The sequence below is a fragment of the Lontra canadensis genome, unplaced genomic scaffold (assembly GCF_010015895.1).
Source record: "Lontra canadensis isolate GAN:19392208 unplaced genomic scaffold, GSC_riverotter_1.0 scaffold82, whole genome shotgun sequence".
NCBI classification, from domain to species: domain Eukaryota; kingdom Metazoa; phylum Chordata; class Mammalia; order Carnivora; family Mustelidae; genus Lontra; species Lontra canadensis.
This window is the reverse complement of record NW_022631076.1, coordinates 8,235,499-8,259,217: the sequence shown is the minus strand read 5'-3', so window position 1 is coordinate 8,259,217 and position 23,719 is coordinate 8,235,499. Positions and strand designations below refer to the sequence as shown.

The following is a 23,719-nucleotide window of genomic DNA, read 5'->3' as shown; positions in this document are numbered from 1 at the left end:
GGTCCGGTGAGACGGTCTTTCATCCCATCCTCAGGGCCTGTAACCTTCGCTCCTCTACCTACTCCCACTGTGGTCAGCAGTGATCTGAATGACGTGTCAGCACTCTCCATGGGACAGGCATGGGACCTGCTGGATGGCTGGTTCCTAAGGCTGTCTGGCTGCCTGCAATAAAAAATAATGGTCTGGAGATTTCCAGGACATTTACTCACCACCAAGGGCACACCTACATGGCAATGAACTTCACCAACAATGCTGTGCAGCACATGACAGACTTTGCAATCCAGTTAAACAAGAGGAGCTTTGGGGTCATCCCCAGCACTCCTCTGGCCGACCACACACCACAGATGCCAAAGCAGCGTGCGGATGTCTCCCTGCCTCTGAACACCTTAGGTCCTGTCACAAAGATGGAACCTCTGAGTAACTGCAGGTGGCTGTGAAAACCAATGTTTGTCTTCTCCTTCAGCTTCTCACCCCACTCAGGGTGCTCTTTGTAGAAGATTTCAAAATGGCGCACCAGGTCTTCCTTGCAAGTGGAAGGCCATTCCCAATGAAAAAGAACTTCAGTTTCAGATTAAGGAATGTCCATTAAATACTGACAGTTTCCAGCAAACTGCAAAACAGCAATGTTTATTGCCTTGCCAAGAGGAATGTGGAAGGGAAGGACATGCTGTACCAATCCTTGAAGCTCAATAATGGCATTTGGAGTTTGGCTGAGCTATGTATCCAGCCAGGAAACCCACACGGCGTGCTGTTGCGGAAGCGCAGAGCTCCTGAGGTCTCCCAGGACGTCTGTGAGGTCTATGGCAGCATTTCTGAAAAGCTAACAGACAGGTCCCATGCCCTTTGGCCATCCTGTGACTGGTACAAGCCAAGAACTCTTAACTGGAAGAAATCGTTTTGCCATGTAGACTCTGAACCCAAACACGCTGATGCCACACCCCAAGGTAGTGACTAGTCTAAGCTGTGCTGCCATCAGGGCACAACCTGTTGCATAGTTTTAGCTTCTCATGAACATCTGTAAGCACTGCTTCAATCACTTCCCACCTCTTGTCACATACTGCTGCTACCTGTCCTTATTTGTGAGCTTCTCCATAGTGTGTCGACGGCTGGCATTTTTGAGCGGTTTGGTATTTTGTAACTGAGAGCTCATTTGGAAAGCAGAAAAGGACAAAAAACATTAAAGGAAAAGTGTCAGGAAAAAATGAACGAAGCCGTTCAGACTCCACTGCAAACAAAACTGGTTGTTGCTAGAAGCAAAATCTCTATGAGTCACGGCTCCGGAGCAGAGGTGGGGCGTGGAAATAACTGCACACCTGTTCTGGAGCCTTATCCCTGCCCCAAGAGCTGAGCACGAGGTGGAGGTGGTGGCAGCAGCCTCCAGTCTTCTCGGCCTGCCTCTCCTAGTATGGAACAACCACTTTCTGAGCCAGCAGAACAGTGACAAGGTACTTGCCATGGCAATGTACTCTGCGTGGAGCTTCTGTTAAGCCAAGGGCCGGGAGGAAGAAGGGAGCCCCATCTCTTTGGCAATACTTCAAAGGAATATACAGCTTTCATTATCTATGAAATGATGTGATCTATTTTGTAGACCTCAACATAGCAATATAGAAGGTAAAGGAGTTTCTTATTTCCGTAACAAATACTGACCAAGGTCCTGCTGGTTAAGAAATTATAGGGGATGTCTTACACTGACCAGGTTTTCTACCCTCCTTAGTTGGTAAAAAGAGAGAGCCAACTAACTTTAGATAAGTCAAGGAAATGAATCTGATAGAGAAGCAATTAAATGTAACCCCAATGGGATAGATATAGAGCTTCTGGATTATATGTGGCTTTGATGCATGCCATCACTTCTAGAGTCAAGGATTACTTAAATCATAAATACCTTTAATTATTAACTAGTTCACTATTAAGACATATTAAGTTATCTTCTTAATAACACGAAGCAACAAGAATGAATACCAACCTTCCTTCTGCCCTACTGACCTGGATGACATTGCCTACAATGACACTGTCAATGGTCTCAGGTGAGACCTTGCCTGCAGACAAAGCAGCCTTGGCAGCAAATTCAGTCAGGTCGGTAGCCGTGAAGTCCTTCAGAAGACCTCCGTACGCTCCGAAAGGGGTTCGCTTAGCGGCAACGATGAACACACCTGTAAGCAGAGACAGATTCCTCAGTGTCCCGAACATGCTTTAAATAATCTCACTATGAAACCTAGTACTAGGTACTGTTTTCAATTAGAACTTAGACAATTTTTGTGCCAGAACAGTACATGGAACAAGTCCCACTCACAGAAGCAGTCTTTTAAGGAAGGGGGATCAGCTGGAGCACTACCTACATGCTGGCCCCCAGAACTGCACGTTGCAATGTAAATCCATCCTGGTAGACAACGTTCTTGTCCTCAGGTGAGCTACAAAGCTAGAAACATTTGTTTAAAACTAAAATGCTGGGGTGTCTGGGTACCCCAGTAGGTTAAGCATCTGTCTCTGCCTTTGACGCAGGTCATAATCTCGGGGATTCCTGGGATCCAGCCCCACACTGGGCTCCGTGCTCAGCGGGAGCCTGCTTCTCCCTCTCCAGTTCCTGCTCCCCCTTCCCCCAGCTTATAAGCTCTCTCCCTCTCTCTGTCAAATAAATAAAATATTTTTTAAAAATAAAAATAAAAATAAATAAATAAATAAAACAAACGCTGGGACAGCTGGGTGGCCCAATTGGTTATGTGTCTGCCTTTGGCTCAGGTCATGATCCCAGGGTCTGGGGATGACATTAAGCTCCCTGTTCAGTGGGGAGTTGCTTCTCCCTCTGCCTGCCGCTCCCTCTGCTTGTGCTCTCTCGCTCCAACAAATAAAATCTTAAAAAAAAAAAACAAAAAAAACACAGGGGCTCAATGGGTTAAGCTTACTTTGCCTTCAGCTCAGGTTATGGTCTCAGGGTCCTGGGATCCAGCCCTACATTGGGCTCTCTGCTCAGCAGGGAGCCTGCTTCCCCCTCTCTGCCTGCCTTTCTGCCTACTTGTGATCTCTCTCTCTGTGTCAAGTAAGTAAAATAAAAAATCTTTAAAAGATAAAAAATAAAATAAAATGAAAACAAAAACAAAATGCTTCTTCGATGTGCTGAAGTATATTTCCTAGTCACAGACTCAAAGAATCTCCAAAGTAAAAGTTCTCTTGAGGTTTGAGGCCAACCACTCACCCCACAGAAAATTCCTGACACAAGAGACAAAAATTCCTCTGCTAGAAAATTTACAGTAAGGCATACTCCACTGTGTGAAGCAGTTGTGCTTATGAATAGACAACCTAAAGTATGATTTTTAACTCCTACATAGCTAAGCCAGCTTACCCATCTTCCATCTACCAGCTTACCCAAATGTATCCCAAGTCAGAAAAATTGTTTCTACAGGAAAAAAAAAAAAAAAAGGAAAGAAAAATTGTTTCTAGAATTGATAATGTTTTGAATGTGAACTACATATGCCTTTAACTTTGGAGCCATAGGATGACTAAAATACAAATTTCAAATAATATGAACCATTCGTTACCTTTTACAAAGTGGACTGTCTTTTACACAGATAGCCGCTCTGGATCTAAAGTCAGCTAACCTGTAACATCTCCCATCTCTGAAGTAAATAAAAGGCATTCTTACAAAACTTATTTGACATCATTTCTAGTTGCTTTCTTCTGAAGACATTCTAGTTTGCCAACATCCTGTTAAAACATGTCTCTTAGAATACAACAAGATTTCCTGATCCAACCACAAAGAATATAAGGGAAATTATCTATACATATAGTAATGTAAATTAAGAGTAAAAAATTATGGTATCACTATTAGTCCAACAGATGTCCCTATGCAAATAAATAAAAACTGCTCCTAACTGAGGCACTCTACTGCCACCTCCCCCGAAAAAGGCTACAGAAGTCTCCGACGATGGGAGTGATACTCACTAGAGCTGTATGAGGCAAAACTTGCACATCCGGAAGCAGCACCCAATATAGCCCGTTTCATCCCACTAACATTTATTAGGCACAACTAAGCACTAGACATTTTATCACTTTTCATTATCTAATCTTCCTAACAATCCCGCAGGTCAAAAGTATGGTGGTGCGTACAGGAGGCACTTAGTATGGGGCAGACCTCCTGCCTGGTGCTTTGCATAGATAGGCTTCTCCCAAAACAATCTGAAATCACATTTCCGTGTCCTGCCAAGAAATTATGGGACTTTTAACAATGGGTTTGTGTCAAGATATTAACCTGTAATTGAGACCATACAAATATTATACCACGCTTGGTATTTAAGTACAATTCTCCTGATTATGTTAGTAGAGGCTATCTCTTTTGTGGAACAAACTCAACCTATCCTAAAAAAACCCAAAAAACAAAAACAAAAAAACCTCCCAGAACCAAACCAAAAGAACTTCAGCTTCTCCTTTCATTCCTACTTTGAGAAACTCACAGTCTAAAAGAATTTTAGGAGGGGCACCTGGATGGCTCAGTCAGTTAGGTTAGGCATCAGGTGGTTAAGCATCTGACTCTTGATTTTGGCTCAGGTCAGAATCTCAGGGTCCTGACATGAAGCCCTGCTATGGGGCCACTCAGAGTTTGGTTGAGATTCTCTCTCTCTCCCCCTCTGTTCCTCTCCCTGCTCATCACTCTAATTTTTAAAAATCTTAAACCCCCAAACACTAAAAGATAAAAGAATGTTACTCCTAACATATGCAATTATAATTTAGAAGAGAACCAATTAATTTTTACAGATACAATATTCAGATATTTACAAGCCCATAAATATTACTTCAGTGCATTACAGATCTTTTGTTCTGATAGATGGGTTACTCTGTGGCACTATACCTTCCTCAATTTCTGCCAATGTCCTCTAAACCTCCTTGCCAGGGGCGCCTGGGTGGCTGAGTTGTTAAGAACCTGCCTTTGGCTTAGGTCACGATCCCGGAGTCCTGGGATCGAGCTCCATATTGGGCTCCCTGCTCAGTGGGGAGCCTGCTTCTCCCTCTCCAGCTCCCCCATGCTTGTGTTATCGCTCTCTCTGTCATAAATAAATAAAATCTAAAAAAATAAAAAATAAATAAACCTCCTGGCTTTAAAATTTTCCTATTTTTATACTGGTATTTTATTTTGGTTTTCTTTCCCCTTCCCATGTCTTCTTCCTAATTTCATTACAGCCTGATTGTGGTCATGGCTCCTATCTGACCACCTCATAACAATGAGGGTATAGAAAAATGACTACCCGTCAGCCTTGGAAAATGAACAAAACTAGGCAGGTATGGAGGAGATGTGGAAGAAGGGAACAGTACAGGGTGAGTGTTCAATTTATTTATAGCCTCTGACTTTAAAGCAAACGGTCCACATTCTGTGAATGGCTAGAACTCAGAAACTCAGTCTTACTGGCTTGAAGACTCAGAGAACTGAGTTCATGGCAACCACAGCCACTGGTAAATAAGAATGAAAGTGGGAAAGGAAAGGACCACAGGCAAGAGCCCAAATCATACACATGAACTCTGCCTAAGTATCTGGCTGGCCCTTTAACCATGACCTACAAACACCTTAGCTAAGGCTAACAGAACTGAACTTAGATTTGAACTGTTGCCCGCTCCCGGGGAAACAGTTTACACCGATTCCAAGTTCAGCTGAATTAACTGCCTGCAAATTAAACAGCCAACCAACCAATCAATAAATTAACAAGCTTTGGAAGAACATAACAGAATCGGGCGTACTACAATGTTTCATATGCAACGTTCATGCTACAGTCCAAAATTAATGCACATATGAAGAGCCAAGAAAATATGATTTATTTTATATTTCTTAATGATTCATTCTTAAAAGACAATCAACAGAGACTAACCCCAAGATGACCCAAATGTTAGAATTAGCAGACAAGGATTTTCTAACTATGCTCAAGGATATAAAGGAAAGTAAGCTTATAACAAAGGATAGGCCATCTCAGTAAAGAAACAGAAACTGTTAAAAAAAAGAAATGGAAATTCTAAAACTGAAAGGTATCTGAAATAAAAAAATCCACTGAATGGGTCTCACAGAAGAATGGAAATGAGAGATTCAGAAACTTTGAACATATGGACACAGAAATTTTACAATCTGAAGAAGAGAGAACAAAAAAACATGGGCAGAATCTCAAAGTCTGACAAAGAACAAAGGTAACTCAATGCAGAGAGGGCAGTCTTTTCAGCAAATGGTGCTGGAGCAACTGGACATCCACGTGCAAAAATAAAGTAATAAATTAATTAAAAAATAAAATCTAGACGCAGACCTTAAACCTTTCACAACAATTAATTCAAAATGGCTCACAAACTTAAATGTAAAATGCAAAACTATAAAACTTCTACAAGATAATATAGGATAAAATCTAGGTGACCGTGGGCTTGGTGATAACTTTTTAGATTCAACACCAGAAGTTTGATCCATGAACGAAAAATGTGGAAAGGTGAATGTCATTAAAATTAAAAAATTCTGCTCTGCAAAAGACGCATAGAAGGAAATGAAAGGAACAAGCTACAAACTGAGAATATTTAAAACACACTTATTTGATTAAATGACTGGTATTCAATATACAGAAATGGTGTGGTTTGGGAATATAGGAGAGTTTCGGTGGGGTGAGGTCCAGAACCAAGAAGTCTTTGGTGCAAAATGGTGGTTTATTAAAGCATAGGGGACAGGGCTCTGTGCAGAACAGCTGCTGTGTCTTAAGGAGGGGCTGACTGGGGCACCTGGATGGCTCAGTGGGTTAAGCCTCTGCCTTTGGCTCGGGTCAGGATCTCAGGGTCCTGGGATCTCTGCTGGGCAGGGAGCCTGCTTTGTCCTCTCTCTCTGCCTGCCCCTCTGCCTGTTTGTGATCTCTCTCTCAGTCAAATAAATAAATAAAATCTTTAAAAAAAAAAAAAAAAGTGGCTGATTTTCCCCTTGGGAGTTGTAAGGGATTGGGAGGTTTCAAAAGAACTTTCATATGCTAAAGAGGACCAACCGACAAGGTACCACAAGTTCAGGTTGTCTTCCCCTCTAGCAAGATATTAACGAGATGACAGTTGGGAGATTCCTGGAACAACATCACACAGGTCCCATCCAGGAGTGGGGGCTGGGGGGAGGTTGCAGGCTGTCGGCGTATGCTTCGTCTTCCACTTAGCCTTCTGCTCCCTCACCACATATACATCTTAAAATTCAACAGAAGAAAACCAACAACCCATGAAAAGTGGGTAAGAAAAAAAGCTTAACACACCCCACGAAAGATGATATAAAGATGGCAAATAGCCGTAAGAAAATATACACAACATCCTACGTCCTCGGGGACATACAAATTAAAATAACAACAAGATAGCACGACACAACTATTAGAATAGCTAAAATCCAAAACACCAACACCACCAAATGCTGGCGAGGATGCAGGGCAAAAGAAACTCGTTGCCTCTGGGAATGCAAAAGACAAGCACTTTGGAAGACAGTTTGGCTGTTCCTTATAAAACTAAAACAAAACCTACCCTATCCACATGATCTAGGAATCACTGTTCCTGTGCATTTATACAAATGAGCCGAAGACTCATGTCCACACAACCTGCACACGAATGTTTACAGCAGCTTTATTCTGAACTGCCAAAACTTGTAAGAATCCAAGATGTCATTCAATAGGTGAATGGATGTGGCACAGCCATACAACACATATTCAGCAATAAAAATAAATATGACCTGTCAAGTCAAGAAAACACACAGAGGAAGCTTAAATGCATACTGGTAAGTGAAAGAAGCCCATCTAAAAGGGCTACAGATTGTGATTCTAACTATATGCCACCTGGAAAGGGCAAAACTATGGAGACAGTATAAAGATTACTGGTTACCAAGGGACTTGCAAGGTGTGCTGACGTGACAGCACAGGAAAAAAAAATCCCACTAGAATGCAAAACAGGAACACTGCCTTCCTGTCTGTCTCAGAGTAAATATCACCTCATTTAATTAGAGCACTGACACACAGCAATCAGAAGCTGCTGCTACAGCATCCATTGCAGTTTCTAGATTAATCTGGCAGGCACGCTTAGCTGCCTTGAAAGGATATACAAACAATCCCAAAAAGAGAAACAGCAGTAAGAGAAGGATTCCCTGGGTGCAACGGTTTGCATGCTAAAAAAGAAAACAAAACAAAACAAAACAAAACAAAAACCCCTGGGGTACTGGTTCTTGTTCCTGAAAATTAAAGTTCTATTGACTGTGACCATTGTTATGAGACGAGAGTTTATAATTCTTTTTTTAAAAAGGTGGTAACCCTAAATTTATGTACTTAGTGATTGCACTTTCCTAGAGTCAACTTAAAGTAATGGAAGGGAAAGGGAATAAGCTGGTCTTCCAACAGAATGCCACGAAGCATGTGGCGGAGCAGGTCACTGGGGCAGAAATTCCCCGGAGACCCCAAGGAACCGTCAGTGCGTCCCCACAAGATTCTGCATCCCAGACCTGGTTAGAGGCGGGGGCTCCTCTGCGAAGCAGCCCCCCGCCCCAGGCCGCCCGGTGCTTCCGGCGCCGCCCCAGTTTTCCTAACTGCTGCAAAACACCGGGCGCGGGAGGGGTGGTCTGCGCGAAGAAGGGAAATGACCTTCAAGGTCAGAAGCAAACCTTGGTTTCGACCCTCAGCTGGAAACTGCATTGGAGTCGCTGTCGCTAGTGCCTTACAAGTACCCGGGGGAATCCTTCGGGTTGGGCTTTCATCAATTCCCCCCAACCTCCCGCCAATAGAGACACCACCGACGCTCACCTCTGAGCAGGGCCATGGCTGCGAGCGGGGACGAACGCAGGCTTCCTCTCCAGCGATGAGGAGGGGCCCCTGCCCGCCTCCCTGCCTTAAAGCCAGGGGCGGCGACCCGCGAGGCCCCGCCCCCGCCCTTTCACCCACTTCCCGCCTCTCTGGCCGGTCGGTGCTCGTCGCCCCCGGGCGAGACGCCACCCTCCGTGTGAGCACCCCAACCCTGACAGCAGCCGGGCCTTGCAGAAGAGAGCGTTCCTTGCCAGCGCATTTCCTCCTCACTCTCGTCTTTAAAGACTTTACCTCTCTTTTCCCCAGAGAGACAATGACTTGACTCTGCCCTTGTCCCTCCTGTCCCTGGCCTCCATAACCCGCCCCATAATCCTGTACTGAACGTTCCCTTTCACCCCGCACTGGATCGCCTTAGTCACTGGACCAGGCTTCCCGACACCAACACGCCCCCCCATGTGGAAGGGACTCGAGGGCAGGGGGCGCGGGGCCGGAAGTCGGGTGGGCCGGGCGCGAGGTCGCCGCGAGGGGATTGGCTGAGCCTCTGTCGCAGGCTGCGCGGTGCGGCTGCGCGGAGAGGCCGAGGGCGGCGGGGCCTGAGAGGGGCCGGAGGGCAGGGCGCCGGGTGGAGGTGGGGACCGGGCGGAAGGGCGAGCGGGGCGGGGGCGATTGCAGTGCGAGGGAGTGCAGCGAGTGTCGGAAGGCGGGGAGTCCCCAGGGTATCCCGCACATGAGCTCGCAGTATTTTCCTTATATGATCAGGCCCCGTTGCTGGCGGCGCCGCTGGCCTGGAGCCCGAGAGGATTATGAAAATGCGTCAAGCGAAGTGTGGCTGGGGACCGGGGCGGGGAAATGAGGGGCAGCAGGCTAGACTGGAGAGGAGGGAGAGTTAGGGAGGCCTCCGCCGCTGTGACTGTGAGCCCTGGTCGATGATGACGTGACCACTGCGCAATCTGAGTTCTCGGAACCAGGTGATGGAGTGTGTGCTGAGAACGGACTGAGACCGGGCGAGCAGCACGGCCGCGGCGCGGGGGCCGGGAGTGGGTGGAGGTGGGCGCGGTGTGTGTGTCGCGGGCGGTTCCTGTGCCTGCGAAGCTGCGAAGAAGCTGCGGCTGATTACCTCGAGGTTTTCTGTGTACCCTCAGGGCGTGCCTGCCCTTGACTCCCGCTTTCAGGCTCCTGTAGCCTTCTTGCAAGGTGTAAGTCCATCCTTTTCTTTATGAAAACATTTGAACATACAGAGAAGTGGAAACATTTCTGCAGAGAACACCCATACATCCACCACCTGTATTCTGCAGTTGTTAACGTTTTGGTATATTTGTTATATCACATCTAACACCAAACTACCTTATTTTCCTAATGCACAACTTAATACAGTAGTCTCTGCCCCTCACCTCCGAATGGGGGAAGGGGAGGAAGACATGGTCCCAGACCCCTAGGGGATGCCTGAAACCAGATAGTGCCAAGCCCCGGGTTTTTTTCCTGTATGTACATATCAATGATAAAGTTTATGATTTAGGCACAGTAAGAGATTAATAGCAATAATAAGACAATAATATACCGTAATAAAAGTTATGTGGGGGGCGCCTGGGTGGCTCAGTCAGTTAAGCCTCTGACTCTTGATTTTGGCGCAGGTCATGATCTGGGAGTGGTAAGATGGGGCCGTGGTTCAGGCTCCCATCTAGGGGTGGAACCTGCTTAAGATTTTCTTTCTCTCTTACTCTCTGCCCCTGCCCCTGTTTTCTCTTTCTTTCAAAACAAAAAGAAAAGAAAAGTTACATGAACGTGGTCTTTATCTTTCCTTTTTTTTTTTTTTTTTTTAGGATTTTATTTATTTGAGAGAAAGAGCAAGGGCACAAGCAGAGGGAGGGGCAGAGGGAGAGAGAGAAGCCGACTCCCCGCTGAGCAGGGAGCCCTAGGTGGGACTCCATCCTAGGACCCCTGGGGTCATGACCTGAGTGGAAGGCAGATGCTTAACCAACTGAGGCACCCAGAAGCCCCAGTATTTCTTGTACTGAACATTGTTATGAGGATATGAGGTGATAAAATGCCTACCTGATGACGTGAAGTGAGGTGAATGCCTTGGTATTGTGACATAGCCTTAAGGCTACTATTGTCCTGACACCTGAGAAGAATCCTTGGCTTCCCAGACCCTGCTTAGCTGCAGGTGACCTTGGGTCACTGAAATGGAGGAAAGTGAAATGGCAGATGAAAGGGTTAAGTTATACACTACTCTGGGAACACTTGGCTTTGGTCCTATTAGATATCAATATTTATTTCTGGTTTTTCTTAAGGCAGAATTTACATGTGGCCATACGTGAAAATCTTAAATTGGTTGAATTTCACAAGTGTATACACTCTTGTAACCCGTTCTATCATCGGCTATAAAACTATAATTAAAACATGTCCATCATCACAAAAAATCACTTTATTCCCCTTCCTGCCTTCTACCTCCTTGTTGCCCATCGTTCTGCTTTTCTTGCGATCTACTGCAATTTGACCCTCAGATTTATTCCTTTTCTCCTTTCTGTCACTTTAAATGGAATGAATGCAGGAAATGGATAGCTGATTCAATATATAGGTAAGCTCTGAGGGCTATTAACTTTTAAAAATATATAAACTACTTTCCCACAACGAGTATGTGTAGTCAATAGAATTCTGACTGAGATCAAAGCTTCTCACCTACCAGATGATTTTTTTTACCTGCATCTTCTGGATGATGAGCAGGGAGTAATAATAAAAGCTACCATTTTTTGGATACTGTGTGCCCAGCATTGTGCCAGGCCCTTACATATGGTGTTTATAAATTTTATACCCAGGTGTTATAATAATCCTATAAAATGGAATAATATACAATTCACATATATCGGACAAATCCTGACTGAGGGACAGTCTACAACCCCATGAGATAGGTGGTTTTTTTTTTTCCCCTCTCATTTTATAAATGATGAAGCTTAGCCTCAGAGAAACCAAAGACCTTGCCAAGACCTCAAATCTAGAAATTGCTGAATTAGAATTTTGAACATGTGATTCTCAAATGCCCAAGGTCTGTTGTCTTCAGGACTCAGAGGATATGGAAATATAGGAGTGGGGATAGAGAAGCTGACAGGTATCATTAGCTAAGGTCTCTGTTACACAAAATGAAAGGAGGTGAATGTTAAATGAATCTTCCTTGGAGGAAGAAATAAAAGTACTTGGGAAGAAATCCTGTTAAGGATGACTTTCTGTATTTTCCAGTGTATGGTGGCTTAGGTTCTGAAGATTTATTTCCTTTTTTCTGCAGGGGAGGGTGTGTGTGGGGGGAGATGGGGGGGATAAAGTGATTTCAGGTAGGTGGAGAGGTGAGGCAGTGTGTCAGCAGTAAATGTTCATGCTTCCCCAGCCAGAGTTCCTGCGGGAAACAATAGGAGTAACTTTTTTTTTAATCCTCTCAAGGATGATACAGAGCACGTACTATTCTAGGTGTAGGAATTAAGTTATTACATTACATATAACGGAAACCTTGGACTTGATTTGGGTTTGAAAGTAACTCAGTTCTAATATTTTTTTTGCCATCGTAGTTGCTGTGTTAAATAAAGGCTTATTTTTCCTTTAGGGCTAATTATCAGTTGGGCTGCTTTTGGCTGCAAATAACAGAAGACTTAAAATGGCTTAAACAATAAGGTTTTTTATTGTTTCACATAACAAGAAGCCTCCAAGTATTACCGTGTCATCAAATATCCAGGCTTTTGGTTGCTACAGCTGTAGGCATCATGTCTGCACGAAACCATGTTCAAATGGGGGAAGGTGGGTATTTATTGATGTGGTTTGGAGTGGTGGGGTGGTGGGGTTCAGAGCCCATGGCTGAGAAAGAATTCTTGAGATGTCTTTGGAGTGAAAAGGTGGTTTTATCAAAGCACGAGGACGGGACCCATGGGCAGAAAGAGCTGCACTGCGGTGTGAGAAGGGACTGTATATGAAATTTTCTATCCTGTGGACGGGAGGGTGATGTTAGGGAGATTGAGTCTATAGGTTTCTAGAGATTGCTTTTTTCTTATAAATCATTAAGACAGTTGCAAACTGTTGGAGACTCATATCCTGCTGACTGTGATCTCTATCATTTAACCATTTGTTTTCCCCTTTCCTTTATTGGAGGGCAGCCAGGAGTGCCTGGGGAATGTCACATATAGGGGTGTGGAGGGGTCGCATTCTGTCTGGAAGTAGGGACAATTCTTTGGATGATATAATCCTATCTAGGAAGAAGCAGTTCCAAGCTAGACTTGGCTGCTGGTGAGGCTGCGTTCACTCCTATTGGCTGGGAGAGCCTGGGTTGGAATCAAGTGATTTGCCCATGGTCTTGTCTCTACTTAGACAAAACTATTAAGTGGTCTTCAGTCAAATGTTGTCTCATTTCATCATAGGCACAGAGCAGCCTTGCCTGATGTTGGTGTCTTGTGAGATTGGGCCCCAGGGGAGGACACCCTGGCCTGGCTGGGAGGGCCAGTCCAGCTTCTCATACCACCAGGCCTCGCCCTAAGTGCCAGACCAGGTCCCCGATGTTGGGCTTCTTTGCTCTCTCAACTCTAAGTAGTTAAGTGTGTCATGTGTGAAATTTGACCCTTCGTGGACAGTTTTCCTGTGGACGGCTTGATGGTAAGCCTAGACCTCTCTGGGTGTGAGGGGAAGGGTTTCCTGAAGAGTGACCTTATTCTTCCATCAGCCACCCAGAAGAGAGGTGAGTCCATCCTTAGGTAGGAGGTTGGGTTTTATTATTTTTTTAAGGTTTTTGAGAGAGCGCCCGTGTGTGCATGAGCAAGGGGGAGGGGCAGAGGGAGCAGCTGACTCCCTGCTGAGCAGGGAGCCCAATGAGGGGCTCCAGCCCAGGACCCTGAGATCATCACCCGAGCCCAAGGCAGATGCCCAGCTGACTGAGCCACCCAGGCACTCCATGGAGGTTGGTAACTTTTAGAGGTAACTTTTTTTTTTTTTTTAGAGGCAACTTTTCTCCGACCAGTATTTCTATATCATGAAGTGTTTCATGGTGGTTCCTAGTGATGAGTGTTTAAGGGCACCGTCCCTGGAGAAACCTTAACCTATACCTACTGGTGGGGCTGCTGACCTAGGTTTCAAAGATTTCCAGGTGATTTTGGTGTGTGCTCTTATAGGTAAGAAACAGCCTACCCGTGTTTCTGTATATATGTTTAGTTTCTGGGCTCTCTATTCTGTTCCAGGGGATAACTGGTCTGTACCATTTCTACACATCTCACATCTTAATTACTAAAGTTTTATATTAAGTCTTGGTACTTGTTGGGAAAGTTTTCCCTTTAAGGAAGGTCTTCCTTATCATTGGGTCTTGGCACTTCCCTATCAATTTTAGAATAAGTTTGTTGATTTCCCCCACAAAAATACTGTTGAGATTTTTTTTGGTTCTTTGTGTAGATCAACTTGGAGACAACCGACCACAGTTTTGTGGTATTTGTGGATAAGTCTTCTTATCCGCAAACTTGATATAATTTCTCTAGGCTGTCAATGTTTCACTTATGTTATAAACTCCATACAGATCTTGTAAATATTTTCCCACTATCTTTTTTTTATACATATGCAAAGTTATACATGTGACTGAGTCTGTCCCTAGGCTCTGTGTCCCATGCCATTGATCTACTCATCTTTTCCTCTTCCAAACTACTGTGTTTGAATTCTGTGGCTCTGAGGCAATTGCTCAATAAGTCTTGTTATTTTACGGGAAAGTTGCTCCCCACCCCCTACCTACAGGCAGAAGTTTGCCAACCCCTGGTTTAAGTGATCATGATCCATGTTTGAATGTAGGCCCCTAGAATCAAATTTCTCAAGCAGGCATTAAAAATAAGCTTTTCAGCCGATATATAGCTGCAGTTTTAAATTTCATTTAGATTTGGCACACCACTTTCTTCAAAAGTATTTATTTCCACAAATTTTTATCCACAGCTGAATATTATAGTAACTAATACAAGCATCTTTTTCTATAAACAAAGGTGTACTTTACAGATTTGTTCAAAATGAAAAAATATTTTTTTTTAAAGATTTTATTTATTTATTTGACAGACAGAGATCACAAGCAGAGAGAGAGGAGGAAGCAGGCTCCCTGCTGAGCAGAGAGCCCGATGCGGGGCTCGATCCCAGGACCCTGAGATCATGACCTGAGCCGAAGGCAGTGGCTTAACCCACTGAGCCACCCAGGCGACCAAAATGAAAAAATATTTTTATCAGTAGTATTTCTTCTTACAATGTTAGATTTACTCCGGCCTATGATGGGAACCCTCTTCGGAGAAGCAGTCTTTCATCTAAATAATGGTTGCCGGCAAAACGTTATATCCAAATCTGGGTTATTCTGATATAGTATCATCTTAGAAAGTAGCTTAAAATAATATGATTGATTGCTTTATTAGAATTAGAAATTTCTTTAGGAAAACCAATATTTAGTATCAACCTAATAAGAGGAAAGAACAGTCCTATATTTGTCATTGCCATTAACCTCTAATTTTTCTATACCCCCTAATTCTCTAATTATGGCACCAATGTGTGCAAAAAAAAAATGAATTTTGGCTATTCGGCTCATGCAGCAAATTAATTTGAGAAACTGCCTAGGAATACTCTAGGAGGAAAAAGGACAGGGACCCGCCCCCATGCTGTCACACTGTAGTGACCGTCCAGTCCCCTAGGCAGGAGACAAGTGCTTCAATTCCGGATACCCCTGCTGCCTAGAAGGAGGTCAAATGTATGACAACCGTTACCTATGTTGTAGGCAGAAGAAATGAATTCTAATTTATTTCCTATAATCTTGATGCCTAAGAGTGGTGAATTGATGGTAGCAGGGTTAAATTTTTCCTAAGTGTTCCAAGTTCCTGGGTTTCTCTTTTGTCTTGTTTTTACAAAAGCCTGAAAATTTTGAGTATAGGAAAATCAAGGGAAGGAGCTCCTACAGACATGCCCCTTGGAAAGCAGAGAAACAAACTACATAAAGTTTGGGTCTCATCTGCTGTTCAGATGCCACAGAGCAAACTGCAGCTGTGAAGACCCAGGGAGAACGCATAGAGGGAGCGCACTTCCCAGCTCCAGCAATAGTGATTAATCTGCATTACTACCAGCAAACAGAGGTCCCCCGTGATACTGAAAACACAGGCTGTTTATAAATATTTGATTCTTAAATAATCGTTAAAATGCTCTTAATGTTTCAAGAGACAAAGGAAAACTCCACCATGATGTTGAACATTAAAATTCTTCCCTCTGCAACTCTTGTTTCCGAGAAATAATTGACAAGTCAGTTATCTTAGTAACTGCCCAAGGCACGTGGTGAGAGAGGGTGTCCACTAAATTTTAAATAAAAAGGAGAGACAGGTATCCAGTGCGGACTGAGGTCAGACCTTGGTGTTGAATTAAGTTACACAAAGTCATTGATTTCATGAGGTCAGAAAATGTTTAGCTTTAAAAAAGCAAAGAATAAAAATGCAAATAAGTGATTAAAGTTTCTCTAAAGGTGCTTCTTTTCAGTCTCCAAGTGTTAAGTTAAACAGGAATGACCCAAGCATTAACCAGTCGCTGTTATTTCTCTGTTGTTAGTACTCTTACGAAGTACAGCTCCAGTGAAATGCCCCTCTCTCCTGGAAAAGGACTATTCATACCGCCCTCCCCTCTCCGCTGCCACATTTATTCTAATTGCCAAGATTTTATTGAATGAGTCCTTGGCACCTATGATTAACAGTGACAGCAGTAGTGACCCATGGAAATGGAAAGAGTGAGGGTATAAGACACAATGTAAGGACAGCAAAGCCGTTGCATTTATAGAATCACTGCTTTTCAGACTCCTCAACACTAAACAAGGCCATTTGGGGTTATCTTGAAGATGAAGGTCAGTCCTTACATGAAGGCTCAGTTTTAAACTAAAGTGCAACATCAAGCAAATTATACTTAATAAACGACTTTAAAAAGAGGTAGCCACAGACCCACAGACTGGCCTTCCCAAGGAATTCACTGTGTGAGCTGAGGGGGTGCATTTTGGGTTTCAGAGGACATAGCTGTACCCGGCGAAAGGGGGACAGGCACAGCTCTGCGGATACCTGAGAGCGGCCCGCCATGGTTTCCGTGGACATGTCATGCTGGGGTTGTAGATTTGGACAGGATGCTCCAGAGTCGGCCTAGGCGTTGGGCCTTGTGCCCCAGCAGGCCCAAGAACGGCAGAGCAAGTGGAGCCAAATGGACACAGGACCATTCGGGTCTTGGGGTGTGCGGTGTTTCCAGGAGCTTTTGGAGTTGGCTGGCTGATGGACAGGTGGTGCTTGCGTGTGTAAGTGTGTGCATGTGCATGTGTGTGCATAGGGGATGTTCTACCTGCCATTCATGGGGTAATCTTCTTAATGTCATATAGAGGCTCTTCTCAGTTTTGCAATTACCATCTGTTCTGGTCATGGGAGCAACATACTGTTATCTATTAGAAATACGGAAAAAAGGGGTGCCTGGGTGGCTCAGTGGGTTAAAGCCTCTGCCTCCGGCTCAGGTCATGGTCTCAGGGTCCTGGGATCGAGCCCCATATAGGGCTCTCTGCTCAGCGGAGAGTCTGCTTCTTCCTCTCTCTCTCTGCCTGCCTCTCTGACTACTTGTGATCTCTGTCAAATAAATAAATAAAATCTTAAAAAAAAAAAAAGAAAGATGGAAAAAAATCACCAAAAAGTGGGTGTAGAGAATATGCAGGGTTTTCTAATTGAATGCCTACTGTTGAAGAGGCAAGGAAAAATCCTATAAAAGCAGCGAACATAAAATTGGCTGTCATATTTCACTGAAAACTGTTTTAATCCTTTTTTCAAAGCAGAGGTATTTGCCGTGTTTATGTGGTAAATTTAAAAATTGTTGAAAACGGGTGCCTGGGTGGCTCAGTTGGTTAAGAATTGGCCTTTGGCTCAGGTCATGATCCCAGGGTCCTGGGATGGAGCCCCACATCGGGCTCCCTCCTCCATGGGAGTCTGCTTCTCCCTCTTCATCTGCTGTTCCCCCTGCTTGTGTTCTCTAATAAATGAATAAAATCTTTAAAAAATAAATAAAAAATAAAAAATGTTCAAAATAAACTGAAAAGGGAGTGTTGACCTAAGCTACTCTCACTCTTTAAAAAGAACATACACTTATACACACATACAAACCCAAAAAGACTTTTGGACGATAATAATCCCTGAACTGAATATTTAGAAAATGTTTTTCAAATAATTGGATTCTCAAGTTCATTTTCCTTTACTGTTTCTGGTTACCTGGAATTATAGTGCATTATATGATGTTCTTATTGGAAGTTTTATGGCGTTAAGGGATTACAGGCTTTCATACTGACTTGTTTGGTTTTTTTATCTGTAAATAAAACCAAAGTTGGTATTCTTTTCTAATATTTAGATTACGTAGATTTTTGTGAAAGTTTTGTGGACTCAGGAAGCACAGGGAAACAAAGACTGTCTTTCCATGTTGCTCACACTTTAAGTTTGGGACCGGAGCATTTTAAGCAGGACTCTTCCATAAACCCAAGACTATGCAAAAAGGGTTTAAGCATACGTGGGACAGAGTCTTCTAATTTTGCTTTAGAAACCTGTCCTCAGAATGTTTGGAGGTTAGTTATACCACTGTCTCTGCATCACCAGGCTTTCAGAATACTTTCGAAAAACTTCTCAGAAGGCCCAAGCCCTGTATTTTTGTTCTTCGAACATCTCCCCACAAACTCATTTGCACCGGTGGTTTGTAGACCTCAGGAGATGGCCCCACTGTGCGACAGCTTCATGTTATTAGTACCATTATTTGTTCTAGGTCCTTTGAAGGCAACTTACGTGGCATATTTTTCATATTATTTTACTTTGGGCACCCTCCAGTTACATGCAAAGATCAAAACTGGGCAGTTTCCATTTTAAAGACTGACACCTTTTATATGGGCCATGGGGGCTGCTGGGTGGCGGGAGAGGATTTTAACATGTATTTGCTTACACTGAAATCATATACTTAAAAAAAAATCTTCCATACTTCAAGTGTTTTTATTCTGAGCAGTACGTACAAAAAAATAATGCCAAATGTGTCTTATTTCGTATCGTTCAGCACTCTGTACAGGCTCTCAGTCTTTTACAGATTTAACAGACCCCTCACTTCACCATATATAAGAGGCTTCCTTCTTGCCCTCACTGGAAATGGAGCCACGGGCGGGGGCGGGGGCTGCGCCTCGTCAGACCTTGCTGAGGAACTCCAGGTTCAGATAGGCCGGGATGTGGATTGAGTCCATGGTCAGCGAGGATGGGTTGAATGGAAACAAGACGGGAAACATGTGCTTGGAGTCTAACAGCAGCTGCTGAGGGTCATTCCGCTCTTGTAGCTGTGCCTGTGAGGGAGACGACAATCACATGAAAGGCCACCCCCAAAAGAGCTGGTTTAGAGAAACTCACAAAAGTGAAGTAGCCTGTATTATGAAAATATTTGTTAAGACAATTAGGGTGGGCTTTGGGAGAACATGGCCTCCCTGTCCCTGTGGCATTTGGCAGGGAGAGCAGCCCTGGTTTCAGCTTGTTGGAATCCAGATGACCTTAAGCTCTCCCCAAATTCTGGCAGTCTTTAAAATAAATTTTCCAGCTAAAGGAGAATAGAAAAATACATTTCAGGTGCAAATCGTGTGGAGAGGTACTATAGTGAAGGGGTTAAGACCACAGGCTCTGAGGGCAGACAGCCTGAGCTCTGATCTGGTGGGCAAATTCCTGAACCTATCTATGCCTTAGTTTCCTCATCTGTAAACCAGAATGGGGAGAGGGACATCACACAAAATGGCAGAGTGAAAGCACTGGGCCTCAGTCCCTCCATTGAAGCAGCCACTGAGCTGGAAAAAGCAATTGCTCTCAAATATCTTGGAACTCTGGAACCTGATTAGACATTTGGGACCAGCAGGACCTGAAGAAGGGGGAGGTTGCTTATCTCTGCTAAGGGAGCAGTCTATGTGAACCGGCCGCTAACCCAAGTCTCCAGCCCCTGTGCAGCTGAGGGACAGAGGCCCACACTCTGGAAGAAGCCAGCCGGTGCAGCAGGCCCGGCAGTGGGAACTTGTCCTCCAAAATCTGAGTTCCTGCCCTTCGTCTCATGTTTCCTAATGGATGGGCACAGATGCCTGCCTTGATTACACCTTCTCTTGGGATACAGTGCCTTCCTCCAATGGCATCAAGTGGAAGATTTAAAGGGACACAACCCTCCTTCCCCCCCACCTAATTTGGACCCAAACATTTTAGGAAAAGTATAATAACTCAAATGAAACTTTTCAGTTCACTAAAGGGGTTCAACAGCAGACTTGAGCAGGCAGAAGAAATGATCAGTGAACTTGAAGATAAGGCAATTGAAATTATCCAGTTTGAGGAACAGATAAATAAAATGGATAAAAGTAAACAGAACCTGAGGGACCTGTGGGACACCAGAAAGCATACCAACATATACCTCATAGTAGTCCCAGAAGAGGAAAAGAGAAAAGGGCAGCAAAATATTGAAGACATAATGGCCGAAAACATCCGAAAGACGTATACCTGTTCCCCTTCCCCAAGACTCTCAACTCCAAGCAGGGAAAAAAAAAAAAAATCCAAATGGGATAAAAAACATTCACACTGAGACACATTATAGTCAGATTATCAAAGCCCAACAACAAAGAGGGACTCTTGAAAACAGCGAGAGAGAAAGGACTCCTCACTTACAAGGTATCCTCAAGATTACAAACAGATTTTTCATCAGAAACCACAGAGGCCAGAAGGCATGGGGTAACCTATTTAAAGTCCTAAAAGAAACTCTTAGCCAAAAACTCTATAACCAGCAAAACTATCCTTCAGGAATAAAGGAGAAATTAAGTCACTTCCACATCGACAAGAAAGTCCTGCAGGGGCGCCTGAGTGGCTCAGTCGTTAAGTGTCTACCTTCAGCTCGAGTCATGATCTCTGGATCCTGGGATTGAGTCCCGCATAGGGCTCCTTGCTCAGTGGGAAGCCTGCCTCTCCCTCTCCCTCTGCCCCTGCTTATGTTCCCTCTCTCGCTGTGTCTCTCTCTGTCAAAACGAAAACAAAATCATAAAAAGTCCTGCAGGCTGACACAGAAGGACACTAGACAGTAACTTGAGGCTATAGGAAGAAATAAAGAACACAGCCAGCCTTGTAATTCTGCTTATAGCTCCTTCTTACATAATTTACGCAGATGCAGAAAACAGTTAAGCATTTCTGTTAGTAGGAACATCATATACAGCAGATGTGGCAGCAACAACATAGTGGCAGAGAGAGAGATAGAGGTATGTATGTAGCAGCAGAACATGTGTACTATTGACCTAAATTGGGATTATTTAAATTAGGTGGTTTCAAGTTTAAGATGTTAGTTGTGATCAGCAGGGTGATAAAAAAGTACACAAAAAAGGAAAGTAGGGAATCACAGTGGTACACTACAAAAACTAAAAACACACAAAAGCAGTAATGAGTAACACAAAACATAGAAGGTATACAGAAAACAAGTGGTTCCCTAGCAGAGGTGATGAATGATAAAGAGTTAACTAGGGTAAAGCAGAGAATGGTCTCTGGCACCAGGTGAGTCCCGTGTGGGCGGCTAACGCTCCTTTGTTCCTTCTGTTGGTTCACATCCCATCAACCTCTGAACCAGGAACCCAGGTGGAGACATCCTTACATGAAAGCCACGGAGACTAGTTAGCTATGAGTGTTGCCCAGAGGAAAATCAATACATCCCGATCTTGTAAAAATACAGGCCATCGCCTACTAGCTTAAGCTATCAAAATTTTTTTCCTCCTTAGGAAAACTCACCACTAGGCAGTGGTAACATTTGGTATGTTGTAACTTTCTAGAAGTTTCATCATTATCCTGTATTAGCCAAGACCAACAAGAGATCTTATATGAACTCATTAAGCCTTTGCATGTCACAGGTGACTATTACTCATAATAGCTCTGTGTTTCTAAAGCCTTCAAGTGGGGCTGAGGTTAGTAAATAACGCAGGATCATTTGAAAAGTGCTGGGAAACAGATTTTTAGAACAAAATCTGTGTGAGCATAGGACTGTGAGTCGATTCTATAGTGGCTGTGGAATGCATAAAGGTGAACCTGGATAATGAATGGAAAACTCTAAATTTCCAGTTGTCAAGTAAAAAACCTCCATGTGTTTGGTATCACATGAAAGGCGGGCCAAAATTTTGTATATATGTGTGTGTATATATATATATATATATTTAGAGGGAGGGAAGGAAGGAGGGAATTGTGTATGTGGGGGGGCAGGGGGGAGAGAATCTCAAGCAGACTCAGTGCTGAGCACGGTGCTCTATGTGGGGCTCGATCTCACGACCCTGAGACCATGCCCAGAGTTGAAATCAAGAATCATATGCTTAACCCACTGAGCCACCCACATGCCCTGGGCCAAAATTTTGAAGTAATTTTAACAGTTTGAAAAAGTAGCTTGAAATAATGGGAACAGTTTAGCAGAAGAAAGGACATTTAGAGTCACATAAGCAACCACTGTTACTAATTTAAGATCCCAAATGGTGGCTCTGTTGAGAACCTAACAGAATGGTCTCTCCAGGACCACTGAAGTGCAAAAGTGAATTCAGCTTGCTGCATTTATTATTACAAATCCGGTCACACAGCCTATAAAGGTGTACATAAAATGTGAAAGGGCAAAAGGCTCTTAAAAATTGTTTTGTAGCACTTAAATGTCCTTTTATTTCTTAACCTCAGATCAGCAGGCTCTACTCTTTAAAGGGTTTGAAGAAATTGTAAGGGATTGAGAGGAGGGTATAAAAATGGAGAAAAGTTAATACCTGTATTATTTATAATTCAGCAGCAAAAGGTGCGCATACTTATTTAAAATTAACAAGGTAGTCATCTCATAGGCATTATCCTGTGAATCCTTCTGTGAGTTTGAGAATCCCCTCAAATTTACGTTTTTAAAGGTCAGCACGTTCTGCCCATATCACCCAAGCAAACGGTTTGCTTTAAGGAACAAAGAGTATTTATCCCACATTAGATGTGTGCAAGTACAGGAAGTTGGCACAAATCATTCCACCCTTTCCTCTGTGTAGCCTCTGTCTAGGGAGAAACAGAGCATAAAACTACAGCTGGCAAAACAAAAACAAAAACAAAAAAAAAACAGGAAAAAAAAAAACCCCAAACCAAACCAAAACAAACAGAAAAAAACAGGGAAAACAAAAGCAAAAACAAAACAAAACACCAGCCAGAATTTTTTGATAGCGTCACCAGCCACTGAGAGTGGTGGCTGAAGCAACTCAGAACCTGATTCTGGCTCTGCAGAGACTATCTGACCAACCTCTCCTACCTTTTTTCCCCTCTGCCCTTAATTCAACGCCAAAGTCTGATGTGGCAAAAATTCTTTGACCTTTGGCTTGACTTCCGACTTGTCTTTTAAACAGTGCCACTGTCAACTCAGCAGCGGTTCCAATTCTCCCTCTGATGTGTGTACTAGTATTTAAAACCAAATAAGACTTTCTGAACTTGTACTTTGATTCGTGTAAATTATCAGTGCTCCACAAAAATCCGTGGGGACTCAGAGAACCCGGTGGCTTCTCTTTGTCATCGAAAGTCTTCCTCTACTTTCAGTAGCAGACTGTGGCTGTGTCTGGAATGGATCTTTTCAATCAGCACCCCACCTTCTCGAGATATCTGTGGTGCTCCCTCTCTGCCTGCTTTCCCTGTGCTCCGCATGTTACTGCGTTGCCTTTAGAAGAACGGCCTTCCACCTGACTTGGCATCCTTCTTTTGACCTTCAGCCTCTGGTTTCACCTTAGACACAAGGCTGAAATGTTCATTTGTCCTTAGACACGGCTGACTTTCTCAATCTCTGGATCTCTGCGTGGCCATGGTGTAAGGCGCTCTGAAGAGAAATCCCAAGACTACACCAGAGGGAAGAGCGTCTCCTACCCCTGTATTCTCCAGGTTTTTGAGTGTCTTTTTTATAAAGCCTCGTTT

General features: G+C 43.8%; 2 protein-coding genes, 1 long non-coding RNA gene and 2 other non-coding genes across 10 annotated transcripts in view; 3 read left to right on the top strand and 2 right to left on the bottom strand.

Annotated features, from left to right (window-relative positions):
- ACAA2 (acetyl-CoA acyltransferase 2) overlaps positions 1 to 8,869 on the bottom strand; it is a 35,065-nt gene extending 26,196 nt beyond the window's left edge. Inside the window, exons 1-2 of one of the 3 annotated variants that reach the window (XM_032882539.1) lie at positions 8,757 to 8,869; positions 1,984 to 2,150 (exon numbers count right to left, since the gene is read on the bottom strand). In XM_032882539.1, coding sequence (XP_032738430.1) covers positions 1,984 to 2,150; positions 8,757 to 8,772 — 183 coding nt within the window. In that variant the 5' untranslated portion in view covers positions 8,773 to 8,869. Of the gene's footprint in view, positions 1 to 1,983; positions 2,151 to 3,637; positions 3,672 to 8,617; positions 8,649 to 8,756 lie in introns of those variants that run through there. The other 2 variants (XM_032882537.1, XM_032882538.1) reach the window with 2 other exon arrangements.
- LOC116882233 lies at positions 8,525 to 23,679 on the top strand. The gene is made up of 3 exons (XR_004385592.1): positions 8,525 to 8,676; positions 12,349 to 12,539; positions 23,570 to 23,679. It is a non-coding gene; the product is annotated as an uncharacterized LOC116882233 (long non-coding RNA).
- On the top strand, positions 9,457 to 9,599 carry LOC116882274. Its single transcript, XR_004385608.1, has one exon.
- On the top strand, positions 9,677 to 9,759 carry LOC116882270. The gene has a single exon (XR_004385606.1).
- The window catches only part of MYO5B (myosin VB), a 342,886-nt gene continuing 337,807 nt past the window's right edge, over positions 18,641 to 23,719 (bottom strand). For all 4 annotated transcript variants that reach the window (XM_032882535.1, XM_032882534.1, XM_032882532.1 and 1 more), the window contains exon 39: positions 18,641 to 19,104. In XM_032882535.1, the coding sequence (XP_032738426.1) occupies positions 18,952 to 19,104 (153 nt within the window). In that variant the 3' untranslated portion in view covers positions 18,641 to 18,951. The remainder of the gene's footprint in view (positions 19,105 to 23,719) is intronic.